The sequence below is a fragment of the Erinaceus europaeus genome, chromosome 18 (genome assembly GCF_950295315.1).
Source record: "Erinaceus europaeus chromosome 18, mEriEur2.1, whole genome shotgun sequence".
NCBI classification, from domain to species: Eukaryota; Metazoa; Chordata; class Mammalia; order Eulipotyphla; family Erinaceidae; genus Erinaceus; species Erinaceus europaeus.
In genome coordinates, this window is record NC_080179.1 from 67,166,008 (window position 1) to 67,181,757 (window position 15,750).

The window sequence follows — 15,750 nt, forward strand, 5'->3', positions numbered from 1 at the left end:
CCGCCACCGCCACCGCCGCCGCCGCCGCGGCGGCGGAGCTTTCCTCCCCGGCGCCTGGCTTCCAGCTTCGGGCCGGAACCGGAAGTTCGGGGGGCGGGGCCGGCCGGGACCAGGGCACCGAAAACGCGGCCGAGCCGGGATCCCGGAGTCGGAGCGGGAGCCAGAGCCAGAGCCGGAGCCGGACCAGAACTTGGCCGCCGCCTGCACGGCCGCCACCGCCGCCACCGCCCGCAGCTCCTCGCCCGCGCCCGCGCCCGCGCCCGCGCCGCCGTCACCTCGGCCGCCACCGACCGCCGCGAGCTCGGTCGCCAGTGGTCCGCGGACTTTGGGTGTCCGGGTTGAAGGTCGGTCCGGACGTCGGACCCAGCTCGGTTCCCGGACTGTCCGCCCGCCGCGGTCGCCGCCTCCTAGTCGCCTCAGCCTGGCGTGTTGTTCCGAGCGGCGAGCGGAGCTGACAGTGATTTTGACAGTGATTTAAACCCGCTTTTGTTGTCGTTGGCTTTTCGTTGTTCGGTTTTGTGCTGTCGTACGTGTGCGTGGCGGTTTTTATGATCATTCTTATTCTCATTATTATTATTATTTTCTTCTTCTCTCCTCCCCCCCCTCCGTGGTGCAATTTTTTTTTTTTGAAATCGTTGTGCCTTTTTTTTTTTTTTTTAATCTCCCTCCCTCCGTGAACCTTTTTATTTTTGATTTTTTTGCCCTCTCTCTCTCTCTCTCTCTGTTTTTTTTTTTTTTTTTTTCCGTCCCCCATTGCTCGGGGCCCCCGATATGTTTTATGACGGTTGATTTTACACCAGGAGGTCTGTCTCCGAGGAAGAGCCCGGGAGCTGGATCTCTGGCGAGAACTTGGCCGCGGAGCCCCCGGCGCCTCGGCAACATGGGAGCTGCTGCAAAGTTGTCGTTCGCCGTCTTTCTCTTCTCCTGCTCGTCAGGTAGGTGCGGGCAGCCTGCGGGCAGCCTGCGGGGCGCCTCTCCCCCCACCCAGATCCGCGGGGACGGGGCGGGGGCGTCGGTCTCCACCTCCCCCAGGTCGCGCCGCGAGCCGGGGGCCTCGGTGCATTCTTTTTTTTTTTCCGTTTTTTTTTTTTGGCCTTTTCAAGGTGCATTTGTTTGTTGGGGTTTGGATTGGCTTCCCCTGGTGCCAGAGGGAGAAAGTCACGGTCTGTGGCCAGCGCCGGAGATGGGTGACAGTCCCGCTTGGGTGGCGACCGAGCCGCAGGGACCACAAGGGACCTGCCAGGGTTGCCACCCGCAAAACGGTGCATTCCCAGAGATCACGGATTTATCTTATAATTGATTGATTGATTGATTGATTGATTGATTGTATGTGTGTGCTCGCATTGGTTTATTCTCTGATTGTGTGTGTGTGTGTGTGTGTGTGTTAATGAGCGCTTCGCTCGTGGCCAGCACTACCAAGCAGATCTCTCTCGCTCTCTCTCTCGCTCGCTCACTCGCTCTCTCGCTCTCTCGCTCTCTCGCTCTCGCTCTCTCTCTCTCGCTCTCTCTCCAGTCATTCTACCCCCCCCCCCCAGTTCTGGATGGAGAAACAATGCACACATCCCAGCGGCCGGTTTCATCGGATCCCTCCAACTTCAGTGTCCAGCCGTGTTAAAAATAGTTGTTGTAGTTGTTGTTGTTGTTGATGGGAGTATTAACTATCACCCGGTGCAGGAGAGGTATGCCGCCGAGTGTGGGGTGAATGCGCTGGCTTCCCCACCACCATTTAGATGTGTTTTTTTTTCTTTTCTTTTTTTTTCTTTTTCCCCTCTTCCCCCCCCGTGTACATTTCTGTTTACCTCTAGGATAACGTAATTTGCACGCCTGGTCTCGAAGCACTGTTTTTTTTATTTTTTATTTTTTTTTTTTCCCCTTCTTTGCTCGGAAATGACTGCTCGTGTTAATATTGTCCGTGCTGTCCAGCACCCTGGCGTCGTGAAAATCAGGTTGTGGCCCAGGGTTGGAGGAATAATCATCTCGGCGGCCCTTGTACGCTTGGTAATGGGATTTGGTGGGAATGCTCTGTGGTTGCAACCAGTGGTTGGAAAAACTATCTGTTCTTTTGTATTCGAGGGGTCTAGAGATGAATGCAGCATCCAGCTCGGAGGTAGGCAGACACACAGAATCAAGAGTTAAGTTAAATAGACGAAGCAGTTCCTTTGAAAGTCACAGTGAATCTGTCGACCAGATAGAGTTATAGGTGGGGGACGTGAATTGACAGGTTTCACGGCCATGTCTTTATCTCATTTACCACAGCACAGGGGTAGTGGAGGGTGGTAGTCTTTCCTTTGTATACCTGTGTGTGCGGGTGTCCTCCCTACCCCCCCTTCTAATAGAATCCTTTGTAATGTATAGAATTTTGCTGAATGGTACATTTCCTTGTGGTTAATAAATGGATAAAGTCTAGTCTTATGTCTGTAGTGGTATTGATCAGTTCCGGGTGGGCTGAATGTGTTGTGAAATGGCGATCATTGCCAGAGATTAACCGAAAGAATCATGTCTGTTTAAATGGAAGGAGGAACATGCTTAAGGCAGGCTGACAGTTCTTTCTATGCACCGTTTGAGGAGGCAGATAAACAATGGTGTGTCTCTGAAATGAATGAAGAGCTTGATAACATGAAACCGCTCTCGTGTTTGTGTCATGACTTAGCCGTGTAGTTTTTATTTTCCGCTAGTACTCTTTCTCATGTGCCCCCTGCATGCTCTGGTGGTGAACTCTGCTTGCTCAGATCCCCTCTTCTCATCCCGTCCTTAAGGAGGAGGGGCATCATGGCCACTGACCAAGGAATTGTGGACATTATTCCCTCCCAAACCCACTGGGGTCACTTTAATTGGTGAAGTAGGCTATTCCCGAGCAGTCTCAAGGTATTAATTCTGGAAAAGCAGGCTGTTGCTACAGATCTTGCAGTTCTTTCTGCTTGGCTTGGAAATAAAAAAGCGTTGAACATTAGTTTCTCGTAGGGTTATTTTCACTGGGCCAGGAGGTTCACAGCTAAGATATTGCAACAAAAGTTATTTTGTTAACTATAGATTATGTAGATATTCCCCTTACAGTAAACTGATAATCAAACAGCTGCGTTGTTTTTTTAAAAAAATAAACATCCCTAGTTAGGCTACACTATAAACCTACCGAAGATAATTAAAATAATCTCTAGGACTTTAATGCATATTTATTATGTACAGTGGTTTTTTAGGACTTCAGATTTTCCTGTTTTTTATAAGGGCTTCTGTTATTAATCAGACAGATTCTTACAGGATCATTGTGTCTCATTTTTCTATGTAATATGTAATCAGGCATGTGAAAACATGGGGATGGCTATTTTTATGAGGATTGAAAAATCTCTTAAGACAATATTTTCTTCCTGGATATTTGATTTTTTTTTTAATCGAATGAAGAATAGTAAAAAAAAACAAAACAGTTTTATTTGGTTCAGGATGAATGTGTTTACCATTTTCCCTAGTGTTTTGTAGACTTTGATTTCCACTTTCAGATTCTGAGGACTGATGATGGAGACCACTCCTGTAGGATAATGCTAAGTGTATAACATCTTTTTCCAGGGGAAACATTTGAGTTTTACCTTCATATTGAAATACCTTCAGATCCTCTTTGTTTTTTTTTATTTTTTATTTTTCATTTCCCTCATCCTCAGGTTCTCTTTCAAAACCTAAATCTGCTTCTGATTTTATTTTTGTTTGCTTCATGCATCACAGCTCATTGACATCTTTCTCTAAAATTGCTTAAATTATGAGGGCGAGTTATTTGTTTTAGTGCTTAGGTTTATTCTACCCTTTCGTGGTGTTTGAGTTGCACTGAGAATTCCTTTGGATTCTGACTGTTCCTTTGGAGCTGGAGCAGTCTAGTTCATATAGTCTATGGTACGTGAAATGGATGTAAAGTGATTATGTGCATTTTCTGTAGTCCAGCTAGTTAATGCTGTGTACATGCCTGCATATTCCTGTGAGGTTATGTGTGTGATTGGACGGGCAACTGGCAGAACAGTGAATCTTCTGGGACTCTTCTGAACCTTGGCTAAGGAATGATCCTAAATGCTTTGTTTTCTAAAAGGAAGATTTTCTTTTTTGAATGAGAGACACCAAAGCACCCCTACATTATCCATGGATCTTCCTTTTCTTCGCACTGTCTTCTGTGTTGTGGGGATCAAACCCAGGGCCTCATTCATGAAAGACATATACTTGAATTCTACCACTAAGCTACTCTATGGCTCAAAATGTCTTAAATGTAGCCTTAAATGTGATCAGACAGATAAGTTGAAAAATTAAGACAAGCATAAAAACAAATGATCTCCCCTAATACTATTGTTTTTTCCTGTGTATAATAAATAAGCCAGTAGGTTTCAGGTTTTGCTCCCTGTCTCCTCTTACTTCCCCTCCCCCCACATTTAGAGACATTTTGGGTTGTGACAACTTTGAGGAAGGATGTGCTACTGGCATCTAGTGGGTAGAGGACAGGAATGTTGCTAGTCATTCTATAATTCACAGGGCAGCCTTCTGCTAGTATGAAGTATGGTAGTGGTGGGCTGAGAAGCTCTCTTCTAAACTCTGAATTTTTAGTACCTTTAACTTAATGAGGCTAATGTCTGCCTGCTGCAGCTAGAGGGCCACTAAACTCATTTACTTTTTCAAAGCATAGGTGTATACACTAGCAGAAGAACTCAGCGCCTCTTCCCCATCAGTTATTTCGACCTTACTAATGCGTGGTATTGATGATCTGCAGATGGGCTTGCATTGAGAGTTTTCATTATCTTTTGAAACTAGGATGATAAAGTTAGAGAAAAAGTTAAAAGATACATGTATTATTTTTCCCTGCTGTACATCGGTAAATATATTTTGCTGTTAAGAGTAAATTCTGTTCAGTTACTTGTTATGGTGATGTGCTTAGGAAGACTGCCGACACTGATCTGAATTATATTTGTTTATGACAGTAATTTCTTTGCGGTAACAATCATCTTTAAGGGTATTTCCATGTATCGGTATTGAACTCACTGGGTGATGTGGCAGTGGGGTGTGTGCAACATGGTGCTTTGAAACTTCTGTATATTTCATGTTGAAGAAATATGTTCATTATTATATATATCTGAATGGATTCAAGGTGCAAATTCAGTTGTGTGTGTGTTTTTTTTTTTGGGGGGGGGGATGTTTTAACTAGCTAACTTCAATTTCAAGAAACTTTTAGTGTGATTTCTTAATTATATAATTTTCTTGAGAATCCTTAGCTGAATTTGGTTACCATGACAGTCATTTAGGCTATACTACTTAATGACAGTCGCAGACCCTTGCCCCTTTTGAGGTTAAAATTGGACTGTAATAAGTGCTTACCTTGTTTTGAACTCTAGTTTTAAGGAAGTTAACCTAGCCTGGCAGGATAAGAACTGTAGTGAAATACTTAAAGTAAATCTTATTACACCACTGAGAGGAAAAATTCTGAAGTCACTCCCACAAAAAGTATGCAGATTAGCCTCCTACTGTGTCTGTAATTCACCTCCCGGTACATATATGTGATACTGTGACATTTTCCCCTTTTGGGTCCACCAAATTCACTGATCCATGATAAGGAAAAACATTTAAACCAAATGAAAATTTAACAGTAATCTAAATGATCCTTTTAGATTATGAAACTATTTTCATATATTTTTACAGGTACTCTTGATTTCCTATCTTTGGTGTCTCGTACATCTTTGACTTTAATTTGTCTCTCTCTTTTTAAATTTTACCCAAGCACTACTCAGCTCTGGCTTGTGCGGTGGTATGGGAAACTGAACTTGGGACCTCTAATGCCTCAGTCGTGAAAATTTGTTGTGTAAGTCACTGTCTTCTTTTCCCTGGCCCTTTAGTTGGTCTTCCCGTGGTCTTTGGAGTTGCTGCTTGTCACTGTGCCCTTCAGTAGTTAGGTGAAGATGGCATCATGTGATATTGAGGTCACTAAGACGCCATCACTTTTAAATCTGTTTCGTTGCTTGTCATTTCTTCCATACCTTTTCATTGTTTTGACAGTTTCTTTTCCTCCTCCTTTGCCTACTGTGGTTCCCCACTGTCCCTTCTTTCTTTCCCTGTACTGCTTCTAGGTGGGGCCCACCTGTTGCTTAGCAAAATGCTGGGTCTGGCCCTTGGGCCATATTAGGCCCACAAAATCATTCCATCTGGTCCTGCCTGGTAAAGACAGTGAAAGCTTTTTTTCATTACAGCATTAAGTGCTAATTCTTTTTTTAAAATTATTTTTATAAATTTATTATTGGATAGAGACAGACAGAAATTGAGAGAGAAGAGGGAGACAGGGAGAGAGACAGAGAAACATCTGCACTCATGAAGCTTTCCCCCTGCAGATGGGGACCAGGGGCTTGAACCTGGATCCTTGTGCACTGCAGTGTATGTGCTTAATCAGGTGTGCCACTGCCTGGCTCCTAAGTGCTAATTCTTAAGTTGATAACTTAGTATGACTTGTGAATGGTGTTATAAATATTCAAATAGCCTCTGTTAGGAAAAAAAGTTCCCCACCCCTGATATCAGTGACATGGATTAAATTTAGAATGTTTGAGAACTGACCTCTTCCTACTGTTTTTTCCTGTATTGACTTCCGGAATACCACACACATACTTAAAGTGAGCTTGCCTTCTTGAACTCAAGTGACATGAACTTTAGATTGCTCTTACTCCCTTTTTAGTAGTTTTGATTTGTTTTGACTCTTTGCTGCTTTCAAAATGTTTATCTCTTGATATTATTCATTATTTCTGTTTAAGCCAAAATTTGACTAGACTAGAGTATATTTATTGCCACCACTGGGACCATATTAGACTTATTCTGTGGTAGATTTAATTCTGTTAGGTTATAATAATCACGTCTAGACAGAACATTGATTTCAAATTGACTATTGAACATGAAAGTTCCAGGAATAGTATATAGAGGAAGGAAAAGGAGAAGTCAGGAAGGTAAGGAAGCTACTAGATAGTAATTGACTTTCTGTCCTTTCTCCAGCTAGGTTTGTTACTCACTTTCCTATACCCAGTGCGTTTGCTGTTCAGGTTTTGTTTCATAAAGGGGCCGGAAGGGAATGTGTTGTCTCTGAGGTTGGATTTCTTTTCTCTTCCCTTCCCTTCCCTTCCCTTCCCTTCCCTTCCCTTCCCTTCCCTTCCCTTCCCTTCCCTTCCCTTCCCTTCCCTTCCCTTCCCTTCCCTTCCCTTCCCTTCCCTTCCCTTCCCTTCTTCTTTTTATCTTATTTTATTTTATTTTTTTCTTTTTACTGGAGTGTTGCTTAGTTCTGGCTTACTATGGTGGTTCTGGGGATTGAACCAAGGACATTAGAACCTTAGGCATGAAAGTCTCTTTGTATAACCATCACACTAGGGGTGGGTGGTGGTGCACCTGGTAAGAGTGCCATTACATTGCACAAGGACCCAGGTTCATGCCCATAGCCCCCACCTGTAGGGAAAAGCTTCATGAGCAGTGAAGCAGGGCTGCAGGTGTCTGTCTCCCTCCCTCCCTCTCTTCCCTCTCAGTTTCTATCAAGTAAATAAATAAATATTAACAACTATTAATCTGTATATTGCTTGGTTCCTGCCTATTTTCTCTGACCTCTTGGCATAGCATAGCGGCTACAAGTTTAGACTCTTTCTCAGCTTATATCTTAACTTCACCTTCAAGAAATCATTTCATTTTATGTGCTCCAGTGTGCTCTACAAAATGGGGATACTAGTAATGCCTACCTCAGAGAGAGGTGTGAAAATTAAGTGTCACTCAACTGCTAGATATTCTGCTGTGGCTGCTTCAAGTCGTGTATCAGCCTCGCAGCTTCAGCTTGTGGTTGCCTGAAATGTATCATCCTTTATTGTATATCAATGTGGTGCCTTAGCACTTTTGTTTTTCCTGACTCGTTGCTTTTAAGACTGAGAAATATCAACTGTTTAGAAATGTTGTCTCTTACCATTCGCACAGATTGCTTTTTTTGTTCTTATGACACCTTGTAAATGACCCAGATTTCAGTCATTATTGCAAAGTTGACTTAACTTGTTTACATTATAACCAGAGGTCTTTCAAAATGACTTCTCTTTAGCCACAGAGCCATTGAATGAATGGAATGTTTTTTTTTTTTTAATATCTCTTTCTGAGTTTTTCTTTTATGTATAAAAGTGATAAACTTAGTTGATCTCTGAATATTTTTCTTTCTCTGAAAAGTTTTGACTCAGGCAGGGTGATGGTGCACTTGGTTAGGAGCACATGTTACAATGCGCAAGGGCCCAGGTTCAAGCTCCCCATCCCCACCTGCAGGGGGAAAGCTTTGCAAGTGGTGAAGCAGTGCTGCAGGTGTCTTAGTCTCTATCCCTATCTTCCCCCTTCCTTCTTGATTTCTGGCTGTCTATCCGAACTATAAATAAAGATAATAAGATAATTAAAAAAAATAAAAATAGTTTTGACTCTAATTTTAAAGTTCTGAAGAAAATGATTTTGCAGGTTTTTTTTTTATTCTTTTATTTATTTAAAAATGTTGTGACTCTGTTCTTTAGACAATCTTTTAATTGCAGTAACATAAGTTACAAGGCATCTTAAAGACCTTCAGAATTCTGATATTTGACATTTTGGACAGTAACACACAATAAAATGAAAAAAAGATTATGTCATGACATAGTTTCCATATACATAAATTTCTGTATCAGAAATAGTAGTTTTGTGAACTAGCATTGTGTAGGACACTTTTAGTTTTATATTTTATTAAAGTGCTGATAATTGTCCATGAATTGGTGGCCAGCTAGTGAACTGTAGGTTGGGAGAAACAGCATAATGACAATGCAAAAATTTTGCATGTGTGGCCAGGCAGCGGCATACCTGGTTGAATGCATACATTACAGAGCTCAAGGACCCAGGTTCAAGCCCCCGGTCCCCACCTGCAGGGAGAAAGCTTCACGAGTGATAAAGCAGTGCTGTAGGTGTCTTTCTGTCACTCCCTTTCTATTTCTTTCTGTGTATCCAAAATAATTAATTCTGTCTATCTAAAATAATTAAAACATATATGTGTGTGTGTGTGTGTGTGTGTGTGTGTGTTTGCGTGCCTGAAGCAAAAAGTCATAGGTTCAATGTCTTGCACCACCATAAACCAGAGCTGAGCAGTGCCTTGGTAAAAAAAAAACAAAACAAAAAAGAAAAGAGAAAGAAAGAAAAAAAAAAAACAACTTAGTTTAGCAATCCTCTGTTCTCCATACAGATGTTCTTAGAGAAAAAAGCTTTTAAGTGAATATGTGTAAGGAAAAATGTTTGTGTCAACTACTATAAACTATTGATCACCAGTCAAGTGAAAAAAAGAAAAATATGTGCACTGAAAAATATGCTTTTGTTTAATTTAGAAGAGAGAATGTGTGCCTCGGTGCAGAATATAGGAAAAATTGTGATCCCATGAGACAGCATAGGTTTGCACTAGCTGAGCTCCTAAGTCAGTGTGTACACAGTTGGTGCTCCACTGAATGAATTAAGCAAACATAATGTGCTTAAAAAAAATCAGATTGTAATTTTGTAGAGCTCATATTTTTCTTTTAGCAGATTCTTACTGTAGATAATGCCAGTCCTAGAAAGTTAAATGTTCCTGTGGATGGAAGCTAGTTGAAAGGTGGAGGAGTTTTGACTAAATCTGTGGAAGACTTATCTGATGAAAAGATGTTTGTAAATTCCTGAAGAACAATTTTACTTGAAGAGATTAAAACCCAATGAAAAGTAATTAAGACCAAGAGGAGATAGGAGTAATGATGTAGATCCTAATGGGCTCGTCCCTATTTATATGCTCCAGAGCCGTATGTCTGGAATATAAGACAGAGCAGCAGCTCGGAAATAGAGATGAGGCAGTAGCACCACTAAATGTGTAAAGAAATTAGGCAGCACTTTCATAACTAAAAATTCTATAGACAGACATGCAGTTAGTTGACATACATGGATGAAAGTACAGTGACTTGGGAAATTAAAAGAGAATACAAAGGACATGAAAACTTTAATATTCTCTTATGGTGACAAACACTATGTGATGCTGAATGAAAAAATTCTAAGTAGTAGTTGTTCAATATGCATGTTTAAATACTTATCAGGGGGGAGGGAGTGAGGGAGGGTGGGAGGGAGAGGGAGAGAGAGAAGACAAGTGAGCTTACCTGGTAAGTCGAATGATGCAGGTTTGAACCCTGACACCAGGTGGAAGTGTCATAAAGCTAGGGGAAGTTTCGGCGTTGTGATGTCTCTTTCTCTGTGTCTCTGTATCTGACTGAAAAAGTTGACGCAAGAGTGGTGAAATGGCACATGGCACTTGGCTCTGCAAATAAACTTCAAGTTTAAGTAATTGTTTATACTGGTCATCTAGATTATGTATTTTGAATCTGTGTGAGGCATTTTCCTCACAGTAATTTCTGCTTTTCTATAGAAGTAGTTTTAGAAAATTTTCTGAACTTATATGCCCTTCATGGCTAAATCTAGACCTTTTCAATTCCATTCTTCTTGATTAGTTAAAACCACTTTTTCCCCTTGGCTGATTGTTTTTCTAGTAGCTATAGTCACAATAGGAATCACTTTGCTCTATGGTATTCCTTAAAACAAAAGGGGGGGGGGAGGCGTGAGGTAGCTTAAGTAAGTGCATGTGCCTCTAAGCGCTGGGACAGTAGGAAAGATCCCGGTTTGAGCCCTGGCTCCCCACCTGCAGGGGAGTCACTCCACAGGCGGTGAAGCAGGTCTGCAGGTGTCTCTCTTTCTCTCCCCCTCTCTGTCTTCCCCTCTATTTCTCTCTGTCCTATCTAACAATGATAACATCAATAATAATAACTACAACAACAATAAAAAAACCAACAAGGGCAACAAAAGGGAAAATAAATATATATAAAAAAGTAAAGCAATAAGTATTAGATGGACACAGGTAGGGAAGTATTGCCTTTCAAAAGATTTTTTATAATGATTTGTCTGTATAGTGTAAAAAGAGTAAGTCTGCCTCTATATAAAGCTTCGAGTGGGATTTTTTCCCTTGGGACTTTAGAACTACTCATTTTACTATATATATATTTATTGTTGTAGTTATTATTATTGTTATTAATGTCGTTATTGTTGGGTAGGACAGAGAGAAATGCAGAAAGGAGGAGAGAAAGATAGACACTCGCAAACCTGCTTCACTGCCTGTGAAGTACTCCCCTTGAGATCTTTATCAGGAACGAGTCCCTGGTCTTCACATCTTTATTGCACATAATAAATCAGATATTTTCTGGGGTATTGTTTCAGGAAGAGGGGATATGGACAAGTCTTAAGATCTTGGCGTTTCTGGAACTATGAGATTAGTTTTTAAAATTTGTAAACCAATTTGTATTAGATGGAAAAGTGTGCCACATGACATGGTAGATACACATTTATTTATTGCTTTTTATGTACCTTTAGGTCTTATTTTTAAAATTTTCATGTATAAAACATTGAAACTCTTAGATTCAACTCTTGGGAGGATGTATTTTAATTTGCTGGTAACTATTCAATCTATTACATGTATGAGATATAAAATATGTAATAATATTCCGACTAAATGATTCAGCCAGAGAAAAACCACAGTAGAGTGCCAACTAAATATCAGGAAATACCTAGGACGTTCAGATGATATGTTTCTGTTACAGAGTTCTTTAAGACCTTGTTCTAGCATGCTTTAAAAGGAAACAGTGGTGTAAATATTCTCTGTTTTTATTACTTAACCATCAGTGTTTTAAAGCTTTACATGTAAAAGCAAAGTCTTGAAAGAATGTCATCTGTTTAGGTACCAGCTACAAGCTTTGCAAACATGATGACTCTAGCTTTGAGGTTATTATTTTTTATTTTTCTTAACCTCTAGGGTTATGGCTGGGGCTCAGTGCCTGCACTACCAATCCACTACTCCTGGAGGCCATTTTTCCCCCCATTTTCTTGCCCTTGTTATTGTTATTATCATTGCTGTTGTTGTTGGATAGGACAGAGAGAAATTGAGAGAGGAGAAGACAGGGAAGAGGAAAGACACCTGTCAACTTGCTTCACTGCTTTTGAAGCTACCCTCCTGCAGGTGCGAGCCGGGGGCTGGAACTGGGATCCTTGAGCTGGTTCTTGAGCTTCATGTGTGCTTAACCCGCTGTTACTGCCTACCCTCCTGAAGTTAGTATTTGAATGCAATATATTTTTTGCCTGAAACTTAACCTAAATAAAATTTCGGCTATCCTACTCACTCTTCTTTGGCCTTTGGCAACCACTGATACTTCATTTTACTTGTCTTGAAATTAAGGAGGATGAGATAGGCCTTCATTTAGCAAATAATGAGCTACATGCCAGGCACCGTGTTTCGACACATGATTTTGCCCTTTTGGAACTTATAGTCGTAAAGTAGCCAAATGAATAAACTAATTCCACATTTGTCTTATGTGCTGTGGTAGAAAAAACAGAGTTCTGAAAAGGGTGAAACTTCATTTGCTTCACATAAGTTAATCCCTCGCTACTTAGTTGATTTACCTACCTGTTTGTCTGTCTTCCCTCTGTTAGAGTATATGAGAGCAGTTTACTTGTTTACAATACCCCCAAGCAGCACACAGCTTCTGATATAGAATAGAAGCTCAGTAAATATTTGACTGAGTGCCTGAAAAAATGAAGGCAGGGGTGGTAATGAAGAGATCAGCAGGAACAAAACCATGCAAGGTTTTTAATCTAACATGGGAAGGAGTTGTAATAGAATCCAGAAGGCAGTGGGAAGCAAATGTATTAAGGAGGAACTAGATCTGGGTTACGCTAAGATCACTTTGGCAGCTATTTGGGAAATATATGGGAGGTGTGTAGGAGTAAAGAAGTGAGACCAGTTAGGAGGCTATTACATCAGCTTTAGCTAGAGAGGCTCCAGGATCCCTTGTAACTTTGAATATTTCCTGAGTGCGTTCTAAAGCTTACCTGCGTTTACCAGGCTTCCTCTCATATATCTATCTATCTATCTATCTATCTATCTATCTATCTATCTATCTATCTATCTATCTACCTATCTATCTATATATAGATATCTATATCTATATCTACCCTCAACCATACTTGTTATTCATTTAAAAAATGGATAGGCTTACAGTACATGTGGCAACTTTGAACACACTGTCTCAAAAACAAAAACTTAGATAATACTGAAATTTTACAGCTAATTATCTTCTTTAGATTATGTGCATCTAGAAATTTATATTCTTACTAAGCATCCCTATTTTTCTCTGAAACCGACTTTGTCCTTTTTAAATGCTTATTCTTCACAAAATCACTTTGTTTTAAACATGTAATATACTGTACTGTTGGTATAGCTGAAGGTTCAGAAACAGAAACTCATATATAGTTTCTTAATTTTTAGAAATTTGATATCTTTACAGGTTAATCAATGTCTTACAATAAAGGCTGAAAGGATAAATAGTTAATACCATGGGCTGTAATTTTTATTCCAGGCTGGGGCCTCTTAAGTAGTCAGTTTGAATATTTTTATCTGTGAAAGATTTCAAGCCTCTACTGTTGGGGGTGGGGAGAGTACTTGGCACAGGGAAATCAACTCTCTACTGGCAGAAGTTCAAGAGCAGCATCTTTGATTAGGAAAAACTGCATTATTACAGAGATAAAGCCAGAAGGGATGTTAAACTTTACTGAATTTAAAAACACAATGTTGGCTGTGTCTTTCTTTTGATTTCTGGAGGCAGGTAAAGTGAAATGTCAATCTTTGCTAAGTCACCACCTAGCCTATAAAGCAGTTTGATTTCACCAGCTAGGTCCTTCCTTCCTTCCTTCCTTCCTTCCTTCCTTCCTTCCTTCCTTCCTTCCTTCCTCCCTCCCTCCCTCCCTCCCTCCCTCCCTCCCTCCCTCCCTCCCTCCCTCTCTCTCTCTCTCTCTCTCTCTCTCTTTCTTTCTTTCTTTCTTTCTTTCTTTCTTTCTGTCTTCCCTCCCTCCCTTCCTTCCTTCCTTCCTTCCTTCCGTCCTTTCTTCCTTCCTCCCTCCCTCCCTCCCTCCCTCTCTCTGTCTTTCTTTCTTTCTTTCTTTCTGTCTTCCCTCCCTCCCTTCCTTCCTTCCTTCCTTCCTTCCTTCCTTCCTTCCTTCCTTCCTTCCTTCCTTCCTTCCTTTTTGCCTCCAGGGTTATTGCTGGGGCTTGGTGCCTGCAATAGAATCCACTGCTCCTGTAGGCCATTTTTTCCCCTTTTGTTGCCCTTGTTGTTTATCATTGTTGTTGTGATTATTGTTATTGCTGTCATTGTTGGATAGAACAGAGAAATCTAGAGAAGAGGGGAAGACAGAGAAGGGGAGAAAAAGATTGACACCTGCAGACCTGCTTCACCCCTTGTGAAGCGACCCCTCTGCAGGTGGTGAGCTGGGGGCTAGAACCGGGATCCTTAGGCCGGTCTTTGCGCTTCACTCTATGTGCGCTTAGCCTGGTGCGCTACAGTCCAGCCCCTTACCCTCTAAGTATTTTCACCTGTTTGTTGTTATCTTAAAGTAGTTTTAGTAAAAGAACTGATTGCTAGGCTTTGCATTACCTAGTGGTATAGTTTCATACTGTAGGATCACTGCATGGCATCTCCTAGTTATTTTTATTTAACCTCAGACTTGAAATTACTCGCATAGTAAGTACTCTTTAAAGTGGTTTGGAGAGGGGGCTGGGAGGTGGGCACCTATTGAGCGCACACACTCAGTGTGCAAAGACCTAGGTGCAGGTCATCTCCACTTGCAGGACGGAGTGTCCCAAGCAGTGAAACAGTGCTGCAGATCTCCCTCCCTGCCTCCTTCCCTCCTGATCGCCTCTTCTTGATTTCTCTTTGTCTCTGCCAAAATAAATAAAAATATTTTTAGAATGATATGGGGCAAAATAAAAAGGTTTTTTTTTTTTTTTTTTTTTGTTGTTGTTGGATAGGACAGAGAGAAATCAAGAGAGTGGCAATAGGGAGATAGACCTGCAACACTGCTTTACCACTCAGAAAGTTTTCCCCCTGAAGGTAGGGACCCGGGGCTTGAACCTGGGTCCTTACATACTGTGATATGTACACTTAACATATGTGCTTACCACCTGGCCCTGCAAGATATAAACTTATATAAGATGGGCTTAGTACTAAGTAGTAGGACTGTTTGAGTATAATAGACATTTAGAAGTAGAATGAAACACCTTTCTTTTGGCCAGGAAATGGTTGAATAGCCACTAACCATCTTTTTATTATGTTAATATTATCTAGGAAATCAGACTAAGTAATCTACTTTTACTTTTTTCCCCTTTAGAGATACATAAATGTGGTTTAAGAGTTGAATCAAATTAATTGCTAATTGTATTGTTTAAAAATATCAATAGAGATTAGGGTTAGAAATAATGGAAGCAATTAAATTAACTTTACCTGCTGAAGGGCCTAACAGATTTTCAGGTGCTATTAATTTATTTATTTTTGCAGTAACTATCTGAGGATGTAGAATGAAGTTATCAAGCTGACAATCACTTCTGAAAGATGGAGTAATTTAAAATATTAAGGTTAGAGAAGAGCATAAGTTAAACTCCTTTTTTTTCCCCCTTTTGAATCAACGGTTTTTTAAAAAAATTAAATCTTTTATTCACCTCTTACCTTTCGTCACTGTGGTTATAACTCTTTCCACATTAGGAAATGTAATTTCCAGTTAATCAAGCAAAGCATATTTAGCAAGCCTGATTTAGTGGTATTTTTATAATATTAGTTTCATTTCTATAGTGGGAAGAAGTCACCTCCCTAAGCCAGAGAAAGTGGATGGGTATAG

The 15,750-nt window shown here is 40.8% G+C and overlaps 1 protein-coding gene across 1 annotated transcript in view; it reads left to right on the forward strand.

Moving 5' to 3' along the window:
- The first annotated feature begins 490 nt into the window (after positions 1–490).
- The window catches only part of ACVR2A (activin A receptor type 2A), a 91,743-nt gene continuing 76,483 nt past the window's right edge, over positions 491–15,750 (forward strand). Inside the window, 1 exon segment of the mRNA XM_060178093.1 lies at positions 491–935. Within this exon segment, the coding sequence (XP_060034076.1) occupies positions 779–935 (157 nt within the window). The 5' untranslated portion in view covers positions 491–778.